Below are 27226 nucleotides of genomic sequence, written 5' to 3'. Positions count from 1 at the left end.
TTATCATATAATTTTATGAAGTAATTTAGTATTATATTTTGGCGATTCCATAAAAAGATAAAGTGTTATTTCCAACTAATGATTCATCATTAATTAGTATAATTGGTATACCTTGTTCAAAATAACCGCATACTTATGTACAGTATAGTATATATACGATACGTATAAATATATTATTATTATACATTGATAGAGCTACAACGCTCCATTGAGAATTTAAACCATTTTGATTTGGCCAGCAACTTCGACTGATAATCAAACATTTGCATTCGACGTTATGATAACGGACTAACGTTTAAATAAAAGAAATGGAAATAAAAGTAATAGACAAACCAGTCGTTGCACGTGCACCTGCACGCGCATAATGCACGCACCTGGAACGATTGCGAGCGGCTTAATGATTTCTCCATGGCTGCGTCGAGATTTCATCAGGCAGACCGTGGTTTCTTAATCGAAGCGCCGCAAACCCAGATCGCGTGTTTTTTTGACAGTAGAAAGAAGTCATCGATAGGCTTGGAAAAACCAACGAGAACGCTGCTGGCGCTCGTTTAGATAGAGAAAGAGTTTCAGATAAGATAATCGATGCATTTTTGCAGTGGATAATCATTCTACTTGATCTTCAGCAACTTTTATCTGATTATTTATTTAACGATAGTTTAGATAGAGAATGATTTGCAGATAAGATCAAAACAGCATTGAAGTATGTATATCTTTGGACCTAACAGTACTTTGCATTTCTTGTTTTCCTATTTTTAGTTAAAATGAAAAAATTACCAGAAGCGTACTTATTATATCTTTTATCCTGTGATCTTGATATTATAATTGTGCTTCTCTGTGGATAATTTGTACAACATATAATGTACATTGTATATTATATATATAATTATAGTATATTATATATATCGTATATTATCGTATATTATAGTATACTACATACGCTTTTATATATTCGAATGTCCCATAAGTACGTGAAGATCCATTCATCGACCATTATTTTTCTGGTTTAGAAACGGACAGTTTGCCCAGTTTCCACATCCTCGTTCGAGAAATCGAAGAAATCTTTTTCCACTCCGGTGTTCACCAATTAAAACCGTCAGAGCGGGAGGAAAAATCGCGTCGAAAGTAGCCGAGCGATTCTTGCTGCGCAAAAGCGAACATACAACCGGATAGCGTTTCTCGTATGAAAAGATTCGATTTACCATGATCGCTGCGAAAGATGTATTAGCCACGCTAATTAACCATCGTTCGAAATTCTCGATGGTCATCGACGCGTGCACGCGTTATGTAATCGATTGGTCGTCGATTCGCAAGAACCGGACCGATGATAACGATCGTACCTACACGTTATCTTGTCGATTACTAGGCTTAAACAGATTTTTGTAAACACATCACTTGCGTTTGGAGTAAAACTTCGTTTTATTGATTAGATATATTTCCGATTAAGATATTTTTTATTTCCGGGAAAGTTTCGTAGAAGAAGAAAAGGTTCAGAGAAGTATATGAAAGGTGTGAAGACAAGAAGTTGAACATTCTTATGTTAGAATGTTCGAATGTTAATAAATATTCGTATATTAGGAAACTATTCAACATTTACACAGATTTACTTTTATTCCTAAAGATTTTTAAATCGATTCAAACCATTTCAAACCATTTCAACAATTGTTGGGCTGAAATTAAAATGAAATCCTTGCTTTATAAGACCATGTCACGCACATGGTACAAATTATTGTTATGACTCGACAGAAACAGACTGTATTTTGTAACAAGCTTAGACTTCTAGACTGACTCAAGTTTAGTTTCCTTTAGACGTCTTTAAGATTTATGATCATACATAACTTGTAAATATCTTGTATCAGACATAATGTTCTAACCGTCGATAACTAACAATCACTCGAATAATCAACTGACTACTAGAGAGACTATTATCTATTACATTCTACGAATCAAAACTTCCAAAACTCTGAAGAAACTCACCTTAGAATCCCTCGGCCGATTTATCAAGCCCAGCAAAGCCGTACTTCCTATGTCACGAACCAAATCCCAAAGATCCCGTCGTCTTTAAACTGCCAAACTCGCTGGAAATCGTCACGAATCGAAACTACGTCGTACCTACTCGCGATCGGCGATCGATCGATCGAAGAAAGGTGGAAGCAGCACGCGTCTCGACGGCGTTGCCTCGACTGATTCAAGAACCGAGCGTGAAGTGACGGTACACCAGGCCTGGGTTTACGTTTACCTGATTGTCCGCGGGCAACGACGAACGAGGAGGAACAGATTTTCGTACACGTGAAACAGAGACAATCATAGGTGTTCGTATGGTGGGGACGTTGGACAGGTAACAGGTGAGAGAGAGGGGAAGGTGGAAGAATGGGTTTTACAACGTTGCCAGGTTGTCTGGCCAGGCTTCGAATACAGGTTACGTGTACGACGATGAGTGGAAGCGTCGATCCCGTCGGAGGAAGCACGAGGATGATGATAACACAGGAGCGGCGGCAAACAAAGGGGATGATGAGGTGGCTGACTGCCACAAGGCACGTTCATCGCGCATTTCGTTTCAAAACGGCCGCATGGTGGCAAGAAAATTATAATTTTCGTGGTTTTATGTTACGTGTTTAGTTTTCGGTTCCTTTAAGTCTCTGAATGTTTCTAAGGATTCTGAGGTTTCTTAATTAGCATGTGTTATATACATTGTATCTGTGAACATCGTTTAATACAATTGTCATGATCGACGTGAATGTTATTATATGTTCCTATGATAAATAATTAATAACCTACTGATGTTTATGCAAATCCAAATTTTTACGAGCAATGCTAGAGGAAAGGAAGCCCATCGAAGATTTGCTTCTTCCACTAAATGCATTATATGTATTACATATAACGATTAGTGTATTTCGGATTTTCTATATCCGTATATTATGTGCATTCCTATATCTTCTAATTTTCAGTAAATACATAAATATCTATAGTGTGATAATTAGCAAGAAATGCCAAAGAAAGATAGAGTCAGTCTTTTATCTAAAGAAGAGTTTCGATGATCGCGATAGTAAGGAATCAGACTAATCATATTATATCATGAAATACACTTGATCGGATCTCTGGCAAAACGGTTTCGTAGGTTCGAAAATTAGAATCGTTAATTAGAGTACAGGATACCGCGAATAAACACAAGTTTCAAATCGTCCTGTCTATTCTAACGATTCACCAAATTAGTCTTCTGTAGAAGGCTCCTTAATTGCCACTCAAAATCCGTAGAGAGCCATTAGAGCGGTTCTTCTCGCAATAAAAATTCGCTAATTAGGACAGGGCCAAGCGAAACGGTCTCTACCGCGAATCCTCTCCTCAATTAGCAAACAAACACTATGGAAAGAAATCCTAAGCCGTTTCTCCATCCTTCCGCGATAAACCTTTCCATGAATTCGGCCAAGCAAAACGACAACAATCCCAAAAATGAGTTTGTAGATAATTATAATAATACCGCTTTTTGCAGGAGGAAAAGTTCTTTACATTATTGCAATATCAGAGTTCTACTACATGCGTTCTTATCCTAGAAGAACCACTTCACGTATTATTCTATGAATCTTCGAGTCTCGGGGATTCCAATACTCCTTTCTCCAAATTTTTATCATAAAATATATAAGCTCCTTCTATTCGACCGTTCGCGGAGAGACGCTTTCGCGGTAGATCGCGTCAACGAGAGTCGTAAATTCTCGTTACGATAAGATTATCGACGCCACGAATTGGTCGATCCCCTATTTCGATTAGGATAATAGAAGTGGTTGACTGATTATAACACTGAAGAAACGGATTATAATATATACTTTATTCCAACAACTTTGTAGATATAAATAGTTACGCGTCGTGCGTATAGACGTATTCGCAAAGACGTGTAAATAGTAAGTTACAACTGATGACTGATCAGTGAACGAAGAACCAGTCAAGACATTGACCAGTCAACGGATAAAAAACCAGTCAAGAAATGTTGACTGATCCAAGGCCGATAAACCAGTGAAGTTCGGTAACGATGCTGTCGCAGGGGAAAATTATCGCTGGGGATTGATCGCCCTATCACCGGTCGCTTCCGGGTGGAAATGACCATTGAACATGAGAAAAATCCGACCTTCCCATTTTTTACCTGATCGAACAATAACCATAAGGAACTTCTCAACTTGAAGTTCTTTTATAACAATTTAAGACAGTTCCTTAGGGTTATCGAGGTCCGACTAATTATATTTATACAGCTAGTGGCCGTCTTGACCGAGGGATGGATTCTGATTTATGTAAAGAGTCACCGGACGTAACGCTTTCTTTCTCTGCTTTTTGTTTCTCTGAACTTTCTATTTATAAATTTTGTCATGTACCTAGAACGTATAGAGACAATTCGACACAGTTCTCCCGTAAAACTGTCATTTACATTACTCAGGCAAGTTTACATTTTTACGGAAGCGTCGTCGCCTCGAATGTTAATGAGCAGTCGAATATGTCAGACAAGAGAATTACGTAGAACGTAGAATCGGTCATCCTCTGTTAGAGAAACCGCCATTTTTTATTTACACCTTATTCCGTCAACTTGCAAATCTTCCAAGTGACTTTCCTCTGTGCAAATCATGTCGACCAGTCAATTAGGATTACTCAGAATTGACGGGCCAACCGAACGGTACTTCTTTTCGACGAAAGAAGAACCGACCTTCCTGGGAAACTTCACGACTGGATCTTAATCGGATATTCCGTTAATTGCTACTCTTGCTGTCTTTCTCTCTCGCTAGCTTCTCATTTAGAGCTGCTCGTTCAGGTAGAAATTTGCCTTGAAATTTCGTTGGAGAAAGGAAGGAAAAGTTTGAAAAAGATTTGTCGTCCAATAAATGTTTATTATCGCTAAATGTTTGTTGAATAATAAATAAATGTTTGTTTAGATTCCATTTCCTTGTCATTTCTTTGATCGTTTATTCAATTTTCATAAAAATATAAATTTGGAAAAACGCATCTATGTATATTATTATGCATTGGGTCGTCCGAAAAGTTTCTTTCGTTTTATAAGGAAATAATGGATCCACAACATTTTTCGTTTTATATTATTTTATCGAATTACGTATGATCCATTTTGTTCTATCAAAATAAAAATCACAACGTTCGACAGACTAGGTTTCATGTTTATATAAAAATGCATCGTTGCAAAAGACGCGTCTGTAAAAGAAAGACACTCTTTGGACAACCTAATACTACGTAGCTTGTACAGCAACATACACAATCCATCTTAAATTTCCTTCGAACAAATCCAAGCGAATCGTCGTCGTAATAGAATCGAAGAAATAAATCGAGCTCCATAGAGTTTTTCCAGAGGTATGAGAAAAGAATGATCCTCGGTGTCGCTTTTATGACTTAAGTGGCGAGGAATTTATTACCTCGGTTGGCTCGCAATTGTCAGTGATCGCGACTCGAAAGAAGAAACGAGAAAAAGCAACGGCAGAGTCCGAGCCCGTTTCCGTGGCCGCGATGAAAATTGGAACGGGCTCGTTTCTTGATCAATTTCTCGTGCGACGAGTCTCCTCTTGGTTATCTTCCTTATCTCCGAACCGGTTCGATCCACGGATCATCCTCCTATCGTGGTTACTTTTGTACGCGGCTCTGGCCCCTCTGATGACTCACTGTATATGCAGAATAGCGATTAATAACGAGCCACTACTCGCGTGGGTCAGCGGCCACGTGAAAAACGAACGATAGAAGCTTTGAGGCAAGGGATTTTACTCGAGATACTTACGTGCATTATTAGTCGAACAGAGTTTACGTATGTTCTATAAATTCTATTCCGTTTCTTTATCACAGAATAGGTTACTTTCGACGACAAATGTTCTGCAATACTTTTGAATATACATAAACGAAGTAAAATTTTAGTAGTAAAATTTTTGTCAATTTTATTGATTTTGGGTCGAACCCCGCAGGTGTTACACATCGTCCGACGAGAGACTACTTTAATCTCTGGTCAGGCAAGGTGCAGGACGAATCGATTTAATTGCGAAATCGGTATACTCTTTGTGGATTAATTATACTTTGCCCGATGCGTTTCGAGTTTAATCGAGTGGAGAAGTTTAATAGATTCGGTGGGGTGGAACGGTGGAAATACGAGTTTAAACGATTAGTTACTTGTGGTGAATCGAACTTTTCTATCGAATGCCAATGTTAATATAGAGAACTAATACAAAGTTGCAGAAATAAATCGATGAAATAAATATAACACCACCATATTGGTTAAATTGATAGAATGGTCTTCGGTGCAACAACTCCTTTTTAAGCTTCCAATTTATCCATTCTAATATATTTCTCGTACCTTGATTAAAAAAATAACTCATACTCTATACTTTCTTAACGATATTATTGCATTTTTTAGCGATTTAACGCTTAAGCGTGTATAAGTTAATACACTTACTTCAAAATAAGCCATAAGGAATCCTAACAGTAAAAATTTAATACATTAATTAAACTTCTGTAATGCATAACAGTCGTGTAAGTAACTGTATATTTTGCATATCTGCGTGACATATACACGGAATTGCGTGATAGTTGCGCAACTACCGTCATTTACATAATTGTCTCTGCAACGAAATGAGACACGCGTTTCTTGAGGGAAATATTCTTACGATAAAATTATTTGACTTTCTCGATCAAGAAACTCCTCGCAAGAATTTTATTTGCACTTCTCGATATCGGATTCTTACGGAATTATCTCCGACTTTAAATTCATCGAGTCGGAGCATTACGCAAAGACTTTCGAGAGCAGTTTTCAAATGACACCTACGTGCAAAATCCACTGTGATCTGGTGAAATCGTGGAATTGATACCTCGTTCTAGATGAGGTCGACATCCATACCAAATGACATTGCAACACGCGCGCGCACACACACATTGTTTCTTATCTATGGTAAATAATTAAATAATCAAATAAAATTTCTGTGAAAAATTATTATTCGGTTGGTTCATAAAATACTCATAAATTATGCACCATTTATAAGTTCTGATATTATGGTTGTAACACAGATATTATAAATGGTGTATAACCTGCGGTATTGAATATAAAAAAAAAAAAAAAGAATTCCTCATACCTATATCAAACATCGCAACATTTATACCGTTTTTAATGATACCTACATAAACACTGTTTAAGTGGTTCAAAATCTCACAAGAAATTAAAAGAGATCTGCGTGTAACTCAGTCTTAGCACGGCGATATTATCCGCAATAAGAAGATTTCCACGAAGATATCGTTCCAGTCTGAAAAACCTGAGTCTCGTTCGACGTGACACTCGGCTCGTAATTCAACAAACCGCGGTTACCCACTAACCTTAACCGAGTGCGCGAAACAACGACGATAATGGCAGGCCGATAATAGGTCAGCGTCGGAGAAAGTTTTCGGCGAGTCGTTCCGTTATATACCAGGAAGACGAAGCGGGCCGAAAAGCGGCCCCTCGGCAATCGGTGACGCCCATAACGATCTGGGTCAATTAACGACATGTATCTAGTCGAATTTCGGTGCACGATCACTCGCGAACGAACGCTTCAATTTTATTCTGTAATATCATGTGACTTGGAATAGTAGATATTACGAAGTATAGAATGTTCTCTTTCGGTCTTTTGTATTTAATTAAACTGGTTGAAGGTATCGTTGATTTTTAATGGTAATCGATAAATGATGGTTTATGAAGTGGGAGAAGGTAGATATAATATCTGTGAAATTCTATAATTTTTTAACGTAATAATTGAGAATAATCCATTATTCTCATTTAGGGGTTTTATTCATTAGTGTGAATCAAAAATTATATTTATACATAAATAACAACGTAAATAAATATTATACAAAAAACAGTTAAATAGGTCAATATACAATCAGTTGTTAGATAACTATATTATTTGCCAAAATATAAAACAATTCGCATCTTTAATATAACTTGAAATTCATCATCAATCGGTTGGTGTAAATATTTTATTCGTACGAAATTTCTATTTCCACGATCAACCCTTATTTTTCATCTCCTCTATACACGCAATTAATGTACTAAAATCACGCTTAATATCAACTTAACGAAACTCTCTTAATTTAACAGCCATAGCGAATATCTAGAATCAATTTTCGATTATTTAATTATACAGGAGAATAATGCTAAATATTATATATGTGAAAACGAAAGGACACATAAGATGAAAGGACATCGGGGCTTTTCTTTTGAAATATTTGGGAAGGTCCCCAATACTTTAGTCCAGACTTTTTATTATAGTCCTACTTAAACCATAAAACTGAGAAATAGCTGTTTATGAGTTAAGTCAATTATGTTTGCTCGAGATTTATGACAGTGGGCTTGGGCTCCAAGTGACATAATGGGTCACTGAACTTAGCCACGGTCACGGGAGGGACGTGTACCTAACAGAGGTATAAAGTAATTAAATAACTGTCCTTAAAAACAGGGATCGACCTAAGGAATACGGAGAGGAGTATATAAGGGCAGTTCCACTTGGACCGAGATGCAATCCGATAAGTTTGACTAGCCCAGGGAACACGTACATCGAGTTCCTAATCGCAATCGTCATCCCGTTGACCGTGTATTCGTTATCGAACCTAAATTCATCGTCATAGACATCTCGATCACTCGATCATCGATATCACTTGTTAACTTTTGTAATACATTCCCATAAACAAATATCATCTGGTATAAGACAACTATGAACAACTCGCGGCAAAACTCATCACACGCCCCGTTCTCCAAAGATGATCCGACATATATAATAACTACTACTAAGCGATCTTCCAGCATTCCACCACGCATCTATTTATTTCTCCATTCTCTATTACCGTCACTCCGTCTGTTAGCCATAGTAATTAAGGTTGTTCCATCGATCTACACAACGATAATATACTACGAATTACTTAACACGATTACCTCACGAGGACGAATTACTCTCGGAGTATCCCGTTATATTCGGTTAGATAGTCGATCGGTCGCGACGTTCCACATAATGATACGTGGAAACGGTCACCAGGGCGATCTTCGTCCCTTAATTACGATTAATTGGCGGTTGGTAATTGCACGTTTCCACGGTCGCTAAGGAGATATTCCGCGAAATACGACGCCGGTTTCGCGACCCTTTCGCGCTCCAAAGACTTCTCCACGCTGCTAATTGCGGACACCTGTTCTAATTGCTGCAAACAATCGAACGCTACTCCGGGAGAAGTGTTTCAGGAACAATCGGAATTCTACCGCGACGCGATGCTCCTTTCGTTGTTTGCACGCTTGTGGTTATATATTGGCACAGCCAGCCGATCCTATTATAGAATAATACATATCGTGTCCTGATGGATTGCGTGGGACGAGATAATATGAATCAAACGACGATTCCGTGGATGTGGTCTTAGAGAATGAAAGACAGATGATGCTTTGGAATTATCTTTAGTATTGGATAGAGTTCTTTAGAGGTGGATTGGATCAAGTGAAACGTTGTACGAGCAGCTAGCTGAAAATATGTTAAGAGTACATAGGGAACTGATATATAAAATTCTAATTAGATATTAAATTACAACGAAATAGATAAAAATTCCTATATTATATATTAGATATATATATATTTTATAACATACAGAATAAAATTGACTATCGTAAACCAAGAAATCAATCGTTATTAATCCGAATGAAAGGCCAAGTATCCCGTAATACAGAAAATTCTAGAGGAACTATTTTCAGCGAGAAACGAGGAAAGCTCACGAATCGGAAATGAACCGAAGAACGCCAGAAAATAACATAGATAAAATCGCAACTTTTTCGATTCCTCGAGAAGCTATGATCATCTTACCTGTCTGATTATAGCTGGAACATTCTACTGAATTTTAGAATAAAAACCTTCAAATTGAAAGTTTCCTTTAAACGATCCTCATAGCTTCTATCCATCGCTAAACATCGTACAAGCCATTTTTACTACGTAAGATAGTAAGAAAGAGGGATAAAAAAAGAAGAAGAAGAAAGAGGAAGCGCGATCCGTGCAATCAAAAGTTATCTACGGTCCCGACTGAGAAACCTTGAAATCACTTATGACTGTGATCGCGCCGATTTCCCTGTAATCTCAGGTTTATCGGAGGTATACACGGAACGAGAATTTTCCTTCGTTCTCGTTGTACGCATTCTATCTCGGTTGTATACGATGGGAAAGGCTCGGTTCGGATTACGCGATCCTGACGCGATAATGATGATTACCGCGCGCGTCACGCTCGTCCAGGGACCATGGGGCCATTTTTCTCGCCGCGCCGTGAAATCGTACACCAGCGCGAGCGATTACGATATAAATCGATCGCCTTCGTGCCGTGGATTAATAGCGGATAACGGAATCGCGGAATAGTTGCGTGCACGTTACCATTGCCCGGGATGGAACTTAACGAGACGATCGAACAGTCGCTGACTGCTTGCGAAAATTGAGAACGGAATCCCTCTTGGTGGTCCTAATGGCTGTACATTGTGCACGGATCACCGAAAGAATGTGTTCGTACGAAATCGATGAGTTTTATGGAAGATCTTTAGTGTACTTTTTGTACGCGTTTGAAAGTGTTCGATTTACGGGAAATTAAAAATGGATATTGCTCGCTTATAGCTATACTATAGCATTCTCTAGATTTTCATCCGATAGCTTTATTTACCTCTGCTGACTCGTTAAATAGAGCGTAGTTCGATACTAGAAAAATGATCCGCCTCGTGAAGATTTATGAGAAAATTCTTCTATGCTGCGGAAGATTCTAACTTACATGTAAAATAATAGTACCACCTATGTAATTCTAGATCGTTATTTCGTAAGCTATGTAATAAAATACGTAGCTAAGCCATGTACTAAAATAAAGTAGTAGTCACAAGGATAATTCCCTAAATCCCTACAGCTCGTATCTGAAAATCTTAACCACAACTTTAACTCAAACTCGCTATTAACATTATCCACCCTATATATTACATCAATAATACTACTAATCCCTATCTACATAACTCTATAATAAAACAACCAACAGCTACCGTCCTTCTCTCCCCCCACCCCCCCCCGGCAAAAAAACTCTCTGAAATTCCAAAACGCAAAATAAACACAGTGAAACGAAAGGAACGAAGGCTTGACTATGGAAAAAATAAACTCACGTTGACGAGACTGTAACCCTATAATGTAACGTTGTATCGGCTGACGGGGCTAACACGTGGCTTTCGATGTTTTTCTCCCGGCGTCGCGACGCAGGAGAGCGACGGTGGTTGCGATGGTAGCGACGCCGAGATGATCGGTAATGGGAGACGCGGAGGCGGAACGGAAAGGGATCGCGATATGGAGGAGGATGAGGACGAAGGAAGGGAGGAAAGGAGCTCAGAGGGTGGAGGTGGTGGAGGTTTCGGTGGTTGGAGGTCCCACTTGCTCGGTGGGCTAACGCAACGTGTCAAATCCTGGTACTGGGGCGCCAGGCCCCTCGTAAGTTTAAATTTAAACGAACCACCAACACACAAAAGTCTACCACGCACAGATACTTCTTTTTTTCTCTTTCGTTCCTCTCTCTGTCTATCGATTTTTCTCTTGATTTCCCTCTCTCCTTTTTTTCTTTTTTTATTTCACTTTTAAAGACTCTATTGTTTTACTGTACTTTAAAATTTCAATTTTTTTTTTTTTTTCTTTCTTTGTTCTCACATGTCATTCGCGAAACGTTTCGAGTCGCGACGTACGACAGGCCGACCGTGGAATTCTCGACGAGTTTTCTTGAAACTTAAACGGGCTGACTGTCTTAATCTGATCTCGAGTGTTTTAAAAGCTCCCTAGTGTTAAAATCGTCTGGTGTAATGTAAATTTGCAAATTTCCATCCGGGAATCTTGTACATCGCTAGGCTGAAATTTCCAGGCTTTTAACGCTCTTCGATTTTTTACGCGAGTCGGGATGGATGAACTCTTCGAGGTACTTTTCGAGATCTTCGCATCGGCTTTCTGGTTGCGACTCGAGGCTTCTTATCCTCGAACTGCTTGTAAATCGAAGAGGTAAATAATCGATCGCCAATCACAATTTTCTGATACCTATATAGAAGTAGGAAGAACGCGATAGATACTTTTCTTCTATTTATTTTTTGAATTTTATTTTATCTTATTAACTAATCGATTCATCCAAGAAGGTCTAATCAATCAAAGAATTCCTATCATTCTTTTGTTCCTCTTGAACTAAAGGCAATTGTGATTACTTATAAATAGACTGAAAAATAATTTTATATCGCGTGTAAAAATTTAGCCAAATTTTGGGATCGGGACTGTTCCAGAAAATAAACAAAAAGATTTATTCATCGGTAGTATCGTTTCATCGGATCCAACATTAGATCAATAGACAAAATAGTGACAAATTCTAACGTAATATTCGAAGTGTTGTCCATGAGATGTTTAGTAAAGTAACTAATAGATACGATCGTAAAACGTAGTGACAATAGTTAGACAATATATTACGAACTAGTCGGGAAACCTGTTTAACAAAAATTTAATTTTTTGACAGATAGTAGGATAATGTTCGATAGCATTATGGTCTCAGAACTTTCCTACTTGCTTGACTACAAGTTCACTTTGGTGAAACAAAACTTTTGCAATATTTTACACGAAGCTTGTATTATAAACCGAAGAAAATATGCAAACTTTAAACGCGCGGTTATTCCGATACGCATATATTAAGAAGAATGAAAATTTCTAGTTCTTAGAAAATCGACAATTTTTATAATTTCAAAGTATAAAATTTTTTTAATTTTTAATCGAAAAAATGAAAAAGAAAATATTTATCTTTAACCGGTTTACGCGATGGTTAAATAAAATAAAATCATGATCGATAATCATTGAAAATCAAAAGTTATCTTAATTTAATTGTCTAATATCAAGCCATCGGAAACGATCATCCCTTTTGGCATGAAATTCTCCCAATTAGATCTCTGTCTTTCTTTTACTATATGTTACATTACATATATATTTCTCTATCTGTCTGTCTCTTACTTCTTTCTCTATTCCTGTTTCTTTTTACCAAGATCAATTTTCCTTTTTCTGCTCTTAGAGTTAGCGAATTTAGTCGAAATAGCGTTAGGTGTGTACGTGTTTTTTCTTAGATGTCTTGCACATGCTACTTTCGATTTGTCCTTAACTATATATTCAACGCACGACTACTATAATATCTATGCAATGTATATATAATTATAAGAACGTTCGAACACGAGCATAAATATATAATTATATATACACCGTCTGAACATATGTCAAAGTGTATTTTTACATTATATTTAGATGTCTTGGCATGCACGATCACTTTACTCACATCGAAATACAGTGTAGCGGTATAGGTTGTATAGTCAGGTACAGTAGCGTATGCAAATGTTTTTGGTTGGATAAATTTTTTATTTTATATTCCAGAAGCGATATCTAAAAGAATTTTAACTGATATTGCCTATGAAGGAATAGCGAGCAAAAGAGAGCGATAAAACGAATACATACTAATTACATTGTCGTATAATATTAGTAGATTGCACACATTTATGCAAATTCACATTTTTATATATATATATATAAACACAAATAAAGAAACCAAATCTAAGAAAAAATTTGATACACTTACTAATTATTATAACAATCTACCCTACTTTAGGTATTTTATATATTCTTGCATCTTACCTGTATTCTATGCATTTTTGAGCCTTTAAATATTCCATAAATGCATAAAAATGTGCAGTCTAAATTATTTAAATTCTTTACTAAATTAGTTAACATTCCTTTAGATATCGCGTTTGGAATATAAAATGAAGAACCTTTCTGACTAGGAACTTTTCCACATCACTGTATATTCCCGACTTTAAAATCGGTAAACGGAGTGTAAAATCGAAACGTAGATATTAGTATAGTTCGTTTCATGTTATTCAATTGCTATAGAGACCGCCGTTAGAGATTAGAAACGTGCAATCGGATCCTAAACGAACGTAGACAATCGATAGAACGATGCTGTAGAGTTCGTAAGATAGGATCTTTGTAGGAAGAAAGTCTCGATCAGTAATGGGACGCCATCGATGACGATAAATCAGCAGAGAAAGCGTAGACAAAAGTTTTCACCGAACAAGGAGACTCGAAGGGAACCGGAAAATCCGCGAGGAAATGGCTCCCTGACGAGATTCAGTTCGACGACCATCGTTCACGCGTCATTTGGATTATTGTCGTTGTATCAGATCGATTTTCAACCTCTACAGCGTCATGTAATTTACAAGTTACGTACATTTTATGTAATAGTTTAAATCTTTCATTTCGTATATTGTTTTTTAATGAGAATTTTAATTAAAAACTACAGAAGAGAAATATAATAAAGCATAGCTTTAATTGTCTTGTAACAGAGAAATTTTCCAATCTATTTTAATCATTCGCTACAATTTTCAAAATTTCAATTGTTATAATATTGTTATTATAAAGTTCTACGTATTTATCGTTTATTTTTGGCAAACTTAAAAGATTGCTTTTTTTCAATATATCGATGATTTATAAACGACGACAACATTCTGAGTTGGATTTCAGTTATGTGACCTAATTTTGGACTGCTTAATTTTCAGTTCATTTCAAACAAGATCTTTAGATCTCAGTTTTTCTGCTAAACTTGTATTTTTTCCACTCTTGCTTCGCCGTAAAATATACAGAATTATTGAAGAATCGTTTCCATTTTCGTTACTTTTTTTTAATTATTTCGCAATTACGAGTTGACAAATGGGATCCACATAGGTACGCGTAGGAAGAGAAATTCACGAGGCGAATAAACGCGCGTGCGTTCGCGTGTTCTCGTCGCACAAACCGCGTTCGCTTGCGAAACACTTTCACCGCTCGCGATTCGCGTTTCTCTATGCAAGGAGGAGGCCGGCCGCGAAACTTGGTTCGCGAATTCGCTCGATTTCCATGCCCGTCGACCGTGACCTACGGATCCGGCTACCGAAACATCTGTGTCGGTGGAAATTTGACGCACGCGATAGAAGTCGAGCGAATTTCGAGACGATCCGGAATCTACGTTCTGGAATTTTATTTTTCGCACAACGAAACCGAGAATTCTGTATAAATCAAAACGTTTGACACTAGAACTGTCGACAACTACAATATTATACAGAATTTTTATCAAAAGAATCAAAATGACAGCGACATGCAAAAATATATAAAAATCTTGAGTCATATATTTTACAAAAAATTACTCGAATCTATATAAATTTATAGAATCTGTAAAAATTATAATATTTGACGATTCTAGAAAATGTAGAAAGTAGAGAAAATTTCGAAGATCCGCAAAATTTTAAAAATCTATAAAATTCGACAAAAATCCATAAATCCGTAAGTCTATAAGATTCTCATGGAAAATTACGAATCAATAATTTTGTCGTCTCTTCTAGTTCTAATGTTAACGAACGCGTCAGAATTCGCTCGGGGGACTCGCGAGTTGACTCAACAACTGAAGTTAAACACTAGTTAGGAATTCCTCGAGCGACGTAACAAAAAAGATGCCGAGTTTGCTTCGGAAATTGAACGAAGAGCAAGGAGTTTCGTGAGAATTTCGAAATTCGTGAAACTCGACCAGTTTGATGAGGAAAGATACGTGACTAGTCTAGGAAAGATACTCGTTTAAAAGGTTTGATCAAGGATTCACGTGCCACAATCATTTCTATCATCGTCTCATGATCTCTCGTCTTTTTCCGCACGTTACAAATTGAAATTGAAGAACCAATTTCGTTAAATGCCGTGCGTTAAGAAAGTTGATCGTGCAATCGCAATTTCGAAATGAAATATAATTCGATCGTAAAATAATTGCACGACAAAACACCACCACTACCACCACCACCACTCTGTCCGAGCACCACCAACACCCAACTGCTACCAGCCTATCAGCAAGCATGAAACTTAATTTTTTAATATACTCTTATGATACCTATATCGATATATATATATATTTATTTATTTATATGTACGTAGATATAAATATATTACACGATATATTTATATTTATTGCTATATATATTTATATATATATATTTTTTTTATTCATATTCACGTTTTTTCTACACGATGTTGCGTACGATGACTGTGATTGCATATAGGTAACAAGAAGAGATGTGCATCGTTGTGGAGAAGCGAAGCCCGGTAGACAATGCTAGTTGGCTGTGGAGTAACTACAAAGGCGAACATGGTGAAACCCATTGATCCACGATGTTTGGTTATTTTTTAAAAGATAATACCACCACTTAAAATACTACGATGAAGATAACATTTGAAATTAAATTTCTTGAAATTAAAAATTATAAAAATTTATATACAAGATATCTCTTTTATCTTAAACTTCTTAATCTTTTCACAGTGTAACTTGAGAGAAACTTGTACAAGCAGTCAAACGTGATATACTATGCATTTTATATCTTAAATGTCATCGCGAGTAACGTAATTAGTGATATTTATTTTTTGTAAAAGCTAAACGTCTGATACCAGTGATGCAAAAAATCTTGTCCATGAAGAAATAGCTATTTTCCGGGCAATAATTTATATATAATTTTATTCATATTCGTCTTAGCACTTTGCACAGGGTTCACAGAATGTTACGAAACGCGAAGTGTTGGAAATTCTTTCGTATCGTACCTTTCACGAACCTTTTCGCGTAACCAACTTTACAGACTACCAGGACTCCCTTCGACTACAGCGTGCACACGAACTTGTCAGCATCAGCCTCCTTAGCTCTTATGTGCTGTCATCATGCGTGTTCGAGGTGGCTTTTACGGACTGCGTGACAGTGACCGTGTCTGAAACTCATTTCGCCTTAAATCTTGTATTTTCAACTTGAAAAATGTTCAATCTGTTTTCAAGCGGTGAATATTTCAAACTTCTTTTCAAAAGAAAGCCAGATAACTAAAACTAGAAGCATATAATTTTCGTTCTATCGCAAAAGAACGAGAACTGTCGATGTAGAAAGTTCAAATCGGAATTTTCAAATGATAGAAAATTCAAACTGGTACTTTCGAAACAAAATATTCAAATAGCATCGAAAGAAACTAAGAAACTAAAAGGAAGCAACGATATCTCGAAAATACATCCAAAAAGGAATATAAATCAATCTTTCTACTAAGTGAACAAACGGTGGCTGTCACAAGGTCGACCGGAAGCCGGGTGGCTCGACTTCCACCGATGAAACGTAGCTGTGCCCGTTTCAGGAACTCGCGCACAAGCTCTCACGGAGCTTCGACATGCAAGAAGCTCAGCTCCTCGAAGAGGGTGGTTCTGGCGCAGCTACTGCCGGGGCTGGAGGCGCCGGTGGTCCACCACGAAGGCATCACAGTGCTCAAAGGTTGACTAGAAGCGAAATGTCGGAGAGAAGGGAAGAAGATGGCGCCCTTGTGGTTCCTGATCATCAGGGTAACCTGAGGATCACCGTTAAGAAAACCAAGTCGATTTTAGGTATTGCCATCGAGGGAGGTGCCAATACTAAACATCCATTGCCCAGAATCATCAATATACATGTAAGGAAATTTGTATTTGTATAAATATTATTTAGAAAATAATATTGGAATACGAAGATATTGGAAAATATCAAAATTTAGGAAATTTTCAAGTATTGCGTATATTTGACATCTCGAAAAAATTTGATAGTAAAATTTAGTATTCTGTGATTAATGAAATATCGATGACTAAATTTATTTCAAGTTTAATTACAATCGTCTATACATATAGCTATAGAACATACGTTATAGATTTGTAGTTGTATCGTTAGGTAAACAAAATACCGATATTCAGAACATTAATCAGTTTACGCTTTCACAGGATAATGGAGCAGCGTACGAGGCCGGTGGTCTCGAGGTCGGTCAGCTGATCCTAGAAGTGGACGGTCACAAGGTCGAAGGTAATTTCATCTTCCAAATCTTTCTTTTCTCGTTAATCCAGCTAGAAACATGAAATGACAGAAATGATAAAAGTCTAACATTCGTCTGTATTTTGTTTGAACAGGTCTCCATCATCAGGAGGTAGCAAGGCTGATCGCAGAGTCGTTCGCGAGACGAGACCGCAACGAGATCGAGTTCCTGGTTGTCGAGGCAAAGAAGAGCAACCTGGAGCCGAAACCGACGGCTCTGATATTCCTGGAGGCGTAGCAGGAATCTCCCACCTCCGAGCCGGAACCACCGTAGCCCAACGTGACCAGAGCTCGGCCCGCGACATACTTGGAGCGTCGTAGACGCTGAACCGTCTGTTGAAGCTGAAGAGACCGATGGAACGAGGAAATCGATCATGAAGCTCGTCGATCGATAAACGTAACGAAGACGAATCGACGAAGAGAGAAAAGAAAACGAGCTTGCCTCTTCATCTTCATCGAACGCTCTCGATTCGACGGTCGAGCTCTCAGTCAGGTGCTAACCGAACCTGGCCCTGGTGGTGGGAATTTTTCAAGAAGAAAATACAAAGAGTAAAAAGAAGGAAAGATAAAGAAGCGCCACGAACAGAGGAGGGGTTAGGCGGCGAGTGAAGCTCGATTAGCGAGTCAATGGGATGATAATTACACGATCGTCGACGCTATCGTGGCTGCCCTCGTTGCTGACGAGCCAAGCTATCGGAAGCTTCTGATCCTTCGGTTTTCCAACTTTTTCGATCCAAGAAGCCGTTTGATAAGAACAAATATTATCAAAGTTTGCAACGAGGAATTAAAGTACGGACGATCCGGTGACAAACCGCAGGAGTACAAAAGAGATATGGTTTGAAGAGACTATTTAAGAGAGACACTTTGAGTGCGAGGATGATGTTAAATGAGAGAAGGAAGGTCGACTGTGCCAAACTATTAGGGATTGTTTCGTGTATACTAATTATGATACTCTTAATCGTAACGAGATTCAATCAGAGACTCTGCCGAGACAAGAGATTCGCGGATACGTGAGTAGCAAAATCGTGCGATCCTGAGTGACGAACTTGTGCTTAACGGACACGATCACGAAAGCTGTTCACGTGCATGAATCGAACGTATCGAGAGTACGAGATTACGCGAGACACGCGATGATTCGGTAAAATGCGTTTTCCAGGATCCTGGCCGATGTCATCGATCAGGATTTTCGTCGATGCAGTTCCTCGAGGGCTTATTTAGTGGTACCGTGATGACAATCCGTTTAACTGTCTTTTAAACGTCTGAGAAAGATACTTCTTCCAGCTACCACGCAATTATTTCAAATTTTAAATGTCTAGTTTCAAAGTTGAAATTTTTTATTTCAAATTTTGAATAATTATGAAAATAATTGTCATATATTTCTAAATCTATCGAATCACAGCCTGTTAAAAACCTTCGACTACGGATCCACAAAACTCTATTTTTGCATAAAATCTAGATAATCGTATAAGCAAGTAATTCGTACTTAAGAATACCCAACAGGCGGCGAGGAAAAGATGACGAGGAACAAAATCGACGGAAATCCTAACCGAGTGGAGCCTGAGATTAACATAGACTTATTATGGGAATTGTTGAGGCTTAACAAGATATGTTATATATACATATATATTATATGATAATATTATTATCGACTATCGTAGTGGAATTGCAAACTTGTACCTACCCGATCACACCTCGAGCGCGCACGGACTTCCGGTTGCTGGTGCGCGCTGAGGCGGCACCGAGGAGCGCGCAGAAGGGAAAACCGAGAAGATTCTATAAGAATATGCGAAATATTTTCAACAAGTTTAAATAAATATAGACACCGCGTACTTAGCAATGGGCCTGATCGTTCGAATTTTTCGAGAGATCGCGGACGATCGCGCATAGAAAAAAAAAAAAAAACAAATTTCTTGAAAAATCTGAAAATTTTCGTGATCGAAGACGAACGAAGAAAAGGAGAAAGGAAGACAAATTCTGCGCTTTCTGGAAAATTTGGAGAAAGCGTGAAACGAACAACACGCGATCACGAGATCATAAACGTTTGTTTGCATAGTGGATCACGTGGAAATTATTTTAGAATCGCGTTCGCGTGAGCGACGATTCCTTCGATTCGTACGCGCGCCACGCTTGGAAAACTCGAGGCTGTATTTTTCATACAGAGATTTCATGCTTTTTCACCTCACCTTGTTCACGTGGATCACATCGTTTAGGCATTTTTTACGACCAATCATAGACACGATGACAAGAAGAATTTTCTAAATGATACATTTGTATCGCCTTATTGTAATCGATGTCTCGAACTTTTCGATCGTTGTGCACGATCACGTTGATTTTCGTCGCTGTGTAATTTGGAAAAAGAGACAAGCAACTTGTATCTACGCGATTTAGAACAGCGGTTCCTATTAATTTCGTTGAAAGATCTTTAAATCTTTCTTGGGCGAAATCTTTTTTAGGTAAATAACTTGTTCGTACAATTTAGAGAGTTTTGTTTAATTCATTTTGTTAAGTAAGGAGAAAGTAGAATTCGTACGTGTTTCAGTTCTTCCGGATCGTTTTACAAAGCACAGAGAATTAAATTTCAAATTAAGTAGAAAGTTCGATTTTCTTTCGTGAGTCGAAAGAATATTTGCTTTCTGGAACTGCTTCGTTAGTATTGACAAACCGTTTTTCGCTAACTATTTATAACGTAATTGTTACCGCAATAATTACATTTAAACGAGTAGTAGTTACTAATTATCAATTCGTGAGTATAAACGTAGCGACTGTTGTTGTAAAAGTAAATGGTTATCGATACGTCTTGTTTAATATCTCTACCTGTTACCAAGTTAAACGTAATTTTACGAATAGTAGTGTGTATACGTTGAATGTCGACGAGTCCACGAGTCGTTCTATCGAATGCCGTTGATCGTCCGCGATCTTGCTCGCTTTAACAAAAATGATAAAAAAAGATAAAAAGATGCAAAAAAAAAAAAAATAAAACGTGAAAAAAATATCGCGCAAGCTTAAGTAGTAAATTATCGCGTATATGTAACGAAACAGCCGAATCGGGACGCAGGCCAATGAGAGAAAGCGAGAAACGATTCGACGAAAGCCACTGACGATTCAAAGATTCGCGTTTAAACAAATTCCAATGGAGTTTTTCGATGATATCGTGTCACGAATATAAACGTATTGTCAGAGTTTATGTCATAGAATTACTGTTTCATAATAACATCTAGTCAAATAAGATAATATATCGTTTAAATAATAATTCTTGAAATATTTCATTCAAATAATACGTAAGCCCTTTTATCTAATTGAATTCTTTGCATTACTCAATTTAGAAGGCTACTTTTCGATAAAAATTCTCAATAAAGTAAGTATAAACACTTTTATATTTGCGTTAATTTTTAAACATTAAAAAAGGAGAGAACGAATCGAATTTTTTGATCGTCAGTGCGCTAACCAAGAAAGCACGTTTCGAAACAGTAATGTACCTGGACGCGTGTACGACGTATTCCGGTAAATGTGCCAAAGAGAAGAAAAAGCTACACGGAGAAGAAGAAAGAAAAGGAAGAGAAAAGCAAAAGAGAGAAGAACGTTAGCGTGGAATTCGAGCGCGGAAAGCGGGAAAGTTGTGCATACAATTACAAGCGCAAAATGCAAAACAAGACGGAAACTATTACGAGTGGACGATCGAGAGAAGAAAAGAAACCGCAAAGAAAAAACGAAGAGGAAGGTTTTTCGTAGCTGGTGTGCACTCGAGTTGTTTTCTTCGTTGTTGCTTTGTAACGCAAGGATGCAATTGCACCGCTTGTCGCGAACAAGCCACGGGATTAAGAAACACGAGAAATAGAAACAAAAAAAGAGAATACGATGGGAAATAAAAGAACGAAGATGGGAACGATAGGTAAAACGCGGCTAGTTGCTATTCGGCTAAGCAAACAGACAAAACTAAAAAATACCTCGTGTGTTAGTGTTTCTTCCTGTTTTCGAAGCGAATTTTTCTAACGAAGCATCCGAAATAAATTCGACGTCCCGGATAAAGAACAAGGAATAAAAGAAGAAGAACGAAAGATGAAAAAAAAAAAAAACACGGGAGGAAAAATCACTATGGAAAGTGGGACAAGAAATGAAAAGAAACGAAAGAAAGAAGGAGATGATGATATTTTTGTAAAAGCCTTCGATGTATAACGCAATCACCGGAGCGATTCGAAGATCTCAGCTGACATATCCGACAATGCCTTACCGCTTTGATGAAACGATGAAAGAAAGAAGAAAAAACGAACGGGTTCGTGAAAGCGACGCGAACCGATCACGATCGAGGAAAATGTTCGTTGGAACTTCCCATTGATCAGCGTCAGTGGATACAGTACGGTGCGAAGCAATTGGCACACACGGCATTGGCTTTTCGATCTTTCGATTTTGCTTAACGATCGGACACAGAGCGGAGCGACGCTGATAATCTTTCTGGTTGAAGAGTTATGTAAAGCAGAAAAGTGGGAAAAACTGGTTCTATCGGGCTCGGTTCGAAACGGAGAGCGTTGTTTATAAATGTACGCTAGAATCGGTATTCCTATTTTTTAAACTCGTGCAAGTAATCTTAAAAACGAATAAAACGTTTACTCGAAATTTGGAATATACGAAGGAAGAGATTTGTCAAAGTTTAAACGTATCTTTTGCTTCTCGCGAGAATAAAATAAATGATATTCGATTTGGAAATAAATTATCCAGGTTTCTTAATTAAATGTTCGGAGAGGAACCTGTAAATCTAGACGTAAGAAAATTTACAAGAGTCTTTTCTCTTTTCGTTTCGTTTAAATATATTCAACTAAAAAAGTTATCAGTAAGTTTCTTCATCATCCAATTGCAACAAAAATATATCAAAACTATGATACAATAGAAATGAAAGGAAATATCTATCGTTTAAAGACTGCCAAACTGTTGCAATTAACCACGTAATTACATTAACAGCTTCATTATCTTGCACGATGTATGCTTCACGGTCGCTGATCCTCCGATCCCATCGAGACAAGAAGAGAAAACAGATTCGTCGCTAGCTATTTTTCCACACACGAGTTCCCTTTATTCCACGGCAGACGAAGGTTTCGAACGTTTCAAGAAAAATACTGTCGCTCTCGGTCGATCGCTTTTCAATTTCTCGAAAAATATCAGCTACTGCAAATAGAGAGACAGAGAGAGAAAGAGAGAGAGAGAGAGAGGCAATCTATCGTATCGATGAGCCATCGTGATTCCCCTTCGATCGATGATAATCGCCGATATAATATATCGACTATACTTTTGATTATAAATTCGATTCTAAATTCATTTCCAGGGATGGAAGTTTCGTGCGTTGAAATAAATTTTAATGAACACGATTTCTATATGAAAATCAGATTAGTCGCCAGACGATTGACCACCTTTCTCCAATGAAAACTGTTTTCTCTGAGAAAATCGGTTTCCGATTTTCTTTACCACGAGCTCGAGCATTCGCGTTTAGTCTGGCGTTAAAGTCTCCGCGTTATTTACGTTTCTCTCGCCGCTTTCATCGTTTTTTTCTTTGATAAAAATATTCAATAATTTGTTACTTCTTATTAGTTAATATTGGTAATTAAAAACAGCATTATAATATTGATTTCTTCAAATTTGAGGAATTTAAGAAGTTGAAAATTATTCTATCGAAGTTAAGTGATCGGACAGATAGTAATTGAACCCAGAACTAGGTGCCTTAACGAAATAATTCTTTCCATTTTTTTCTTCTAATTTCGCAAAACAATTATATCTACTTAAGATTTATAAAGTTACGTATACGTTTAAAATCACCTCAAGCGAAAGAAAATGAATTCCAAAGATCCAAGCGATGTCCTACGATCGACAAACACACGACGAGACGATTAGTCTACGATCGATGTCAATTAATTAACCTTTTGTACTGCAATAGCGATGTTTCTTACATACCTTTCGTCGACACAAAACGAAAATGAGCAGAAAGCTACTGTACAAATAAATTTACCTTTGATTTCAACACATTTCGCTGTGAAAATGCGGCGAAGTTGTGTGTCGATCGAATTATAAAAATACTCGAAGTGCAAAGGGTTAAAGTTCGAAGGGGAAGCGACAAAACGAGCGAGCAATCGGTCGCGATAGATGGTAGGTGTTTCGGCTAGAAAAGGATAATTAGACGAGGACGAACAGGTTTCGTCCACTAAACCCGAGATTATCTTAAATAATAGCGTTAGCTTCCACAGGACGCAAAAAGCATGCTACGAAGTCAGAAAAGAAAGAGCGTAATCTAGCAGAGAGCGATTTATTTTTTCAACGACAAAAGAGAAAAGAGAATCAAAGCTGAGAGACAAACACGGACTCGTACCACGTTAAAACCTGTCCAGCTTTCGCACGTTCACCATCCGCAAACTTGCTTTTTCTCGATCGACCGTGGAACCGTGGGTGCGAGCGAGCATTGAAATCGATCCTCTGGTCGGTGATCGAGATCGATCGTACGATGAAAGGCGAACCAGGGATTTCGAACGTTTCGAAGAGGAAGCACGTGACTTCGCTCCAGGAAATACTACTTCCATTTCTTGCGATCGATGGTGATTGGAAGGAGGAAAAATCGATTGAGAAATTGGATTAGATATAAAAATTCAGGAATTGGATTCAGCTTTAATTCAATTAGAAAACGTATTTGAATCGAAGTTGAAGAGATAAGAATTTTCCACTCGAAACAAATATCAACTCGATTCTTACAATCGAACGATTTCTGGTATTCAAAATCAAAAAGACAGTGTATAGAAAATTTCTAATTGTCGAGTATTTGGAATGTTTTCTCTGTCGGATATTACAGCAAAATTCTTCGAGACAAAAATTTCGCATCCGCGATTAAATACGATCTTAAATACGATCGATTCTGAATGATAAGAAATTCTTAATGTCATAAACTTTATGAAACGTTACGAAAGTCTGTCTTGCAACGAAATACTTTAAGAGAAAAAGCTAGCATCCACGATACCACGTCGCCTCGGTCTCGAAAGTCGATCGACGAACGTAATTCGCGTGAAATCTTTAGCTTAAGCTTCGTACACATCCTCGTAATCGAACGTCAAGATAAACGAGCGAGAAGATCGAAAAAAGAAGAGGATCCAGAGGGGACGATTCGCTCGACGAACGAGGAATAAAATCGAAACATTACGCAAAAGCGAGTCGACTATAATCGTCGGCGGATAAAAGGGCTAATCGAATTGTAAAGCAGATGTAACTGTACTCGTAACGTTTCAAGGAACACTCTGTACATAAGCAAACCGCTCGTTCATACCGCGTTTCATAGATCATCCTTTTTGCAGCCGATTTCGTACACCTTTAGAGACACATATACACGTACGTTCTACACTTACAGAGACCAAACAAAAATTTACACGACTGTGTAACACGTAACAACAACACGAAGAATCGTTCCAAAGGATGAAAACGACGAGGCTCGTCGCGTTAATTAACGACCCGTCGATTAATACGTTCATCGTCGTGGAACGGAGATAGAAGAGATCGCACGTATGAAATTGTTACACCAGGAACATGTATACAATGATACGTTGCGCGTATACAGGGTGTAAAAGAAATATGTGCCACGATCTTATCGTATTCGACTGGTTGTGCAACCATATCGTGGAAAATAATTAGATTTCTAGGTCTGTTTTCTTTTTCCTATTTTTAGAACGAAGTATGGAAAATTTGTAACTTTGACAGTAGATGTGTTTCGCTTTAGAATCGATGGAATTTCTTATCTGTTATAAACTCGTGTCAAGTAATAAATTGCTACGTTTGAATAAATACTAGTTGCATGGCACGTACAATTAGTCGATAAAAAGTTAATAAATTGATCGAAAGATCGATAAGAATACTTTCGTTCTTTAATGAGACGATACTGGAGTTTTGTGTGTCGCTGAATAACACGCAGCAAATTTTTGAATCTTCCAGTTAGTTGGAATTTGCACATCTATTTGCCTTAGTAAAATTCTTCTTTAAATTTGTACTTTTTTTATTTGGTTGCAATAGTACGTCGAAGGAAGATGATCAAACGATTCTTTTACACCCTGCGTATACGAATACACGACTACACGATACATTCACGGACACGCGTAGAATAAATGTAAAGGGACAAAAGGAAATTCATCGTTTCTCCGAGTGTAACGCGCGCGACCATATTGTTTGATTATTGTTAAAAATCGCAGACGCTTTAATTGTTTGTTCGAATTGTTGTTGTTCATTATTGTTACCGTTGTCATTATTATCGTCGTTGGATGTCGCGTAACGTGATTACGATCACCATTCAGCCTGTCGATTTGTCCTTTTTTGCGTTATTATTATTATAGTCATTATATTATGATTACGACCGTGAATATTATTATTATTATTATTATTATTATTATTATTATTATTATTATTATTATTAACATCACCACCGCGACGATGACGATTATTATTGTAATTGAATAAAACGTTCACCACGAGAGGTATGAATATTTATCGAATCTTTCATTTCGTTTCCTACTATTTTTTATTTTACTCTTCCAATCTTTTAATTTCCCATTTCTTCGTATACTTGACTATTTTGATATAATTGTTTGTTAAAAAAGATTGCTGAATAATAAACTACGAATTAGTCGTATAACATATTCTTCGAAATCTTAATCGAAATAATTTTATATGTTTTGTTAGATTTTGTAATAATTTACTTCGCCTTTCGATATTACATTTTGAGGAATATTATAAACAGATTACATATATGCTACTGTAGTCTAATAATATAATAAATAACGCTTTATACGCTAAATAAGAATAGTTTTCGTCTGTGCTCTTCATTTGCAGAGGATAATGGAATAAAATGATATATGTATATATCGCTGATTAAATAGATCTTACATAAACCAACGTACTGCAGAACGTAGTATCTAATATTTGAGAATTACAAAAATTAATTCAGCTAAAAATTAAATAGGTGTATCAATGAGCGCCAGCGATCGAAATTTACCACGGATTCCTTGCTTATCACGGCACAGTAAAAGTGTAACCGGTAAAACAGACGCAACGAGAGAGTTGGCGGCCGCGGTCAATTCAGAAATCTATTTTCGAAGCTCGCTGTGTTTGCTCGTAATTACGTAATTACACATCGTTCTCGCCAATTAAGCTCGAATTATCGATTTCAAACTGATTACCAGCTAATTGCCTCCTGTTTCGAGGACCACTAGGATGACCACAGCTTATAAAACAATCGGTGATGTAATTTCGAATTAAACGATGATAATTACGTAACTTCGAGGCCGCGTGAGTTTTTATCGATAGT

The 27226-nt window shown here is 37.4% G+C and overlaps 1 protein-coding gene across 6 annotated transcripts in view; it reads left to right on the top strand.

Moving 5' to 3' along the window:
• Window positions 1-20912, top strand: part of Dysc (whirlin protein dyschronic) — a 104433-nt gene extending 83521 nt beyond the window's left edge. For 4 of the 6 annotated variants that reach the window (XM_072020193.1, XM_072020192.1, XM_072020195.1 and 1 more), the window contains 4 exons: window positions 11241-11465; window positions 17216-17521; window positions 17823-17901; window positions 18006-20912. In XM_072020193.1, coding sequence (XP_071876294.1) covers window positions 11241-11465; window positions 17216-17521; window positions 17823-17901; window positions 18006-18148 — 753 coding nt within the window. In that variant the 3' untranslated portion in view covers window positions 18149-20912. The remainder of the gene's footprint in view (window positions 1-11240; window positions 11466-17215; window positions 17522-17822; window positions 17902-18005) is intronic. The other 2 variants (XM_072020196.1, XM_072020194.1) reach the window with 1 other exon arrangement.
• The last annotated feature ends 6314 nt before the right edge of the window (window positions 20913-27226 follow it).

The sequence above is a fragment of the Bombus fervidus genome, chromosome 17 (assembly GCF_041682495.2).
Source record: "Bombus fervidus isolate BK054 chromosome 17, iyBomFerv1, whole genome shotgun sequence".
Lineage (NCBI taxonomy): Eukaryota > Metazoa > Arthropoda > Insecta > Hymenoptera > Apidae > Bombus > Bombus fervidus.
Note: the sequence above shows the minus strand (reverse complement) of the source record. Positions and strands in the feature narration are given on the sequence as shown.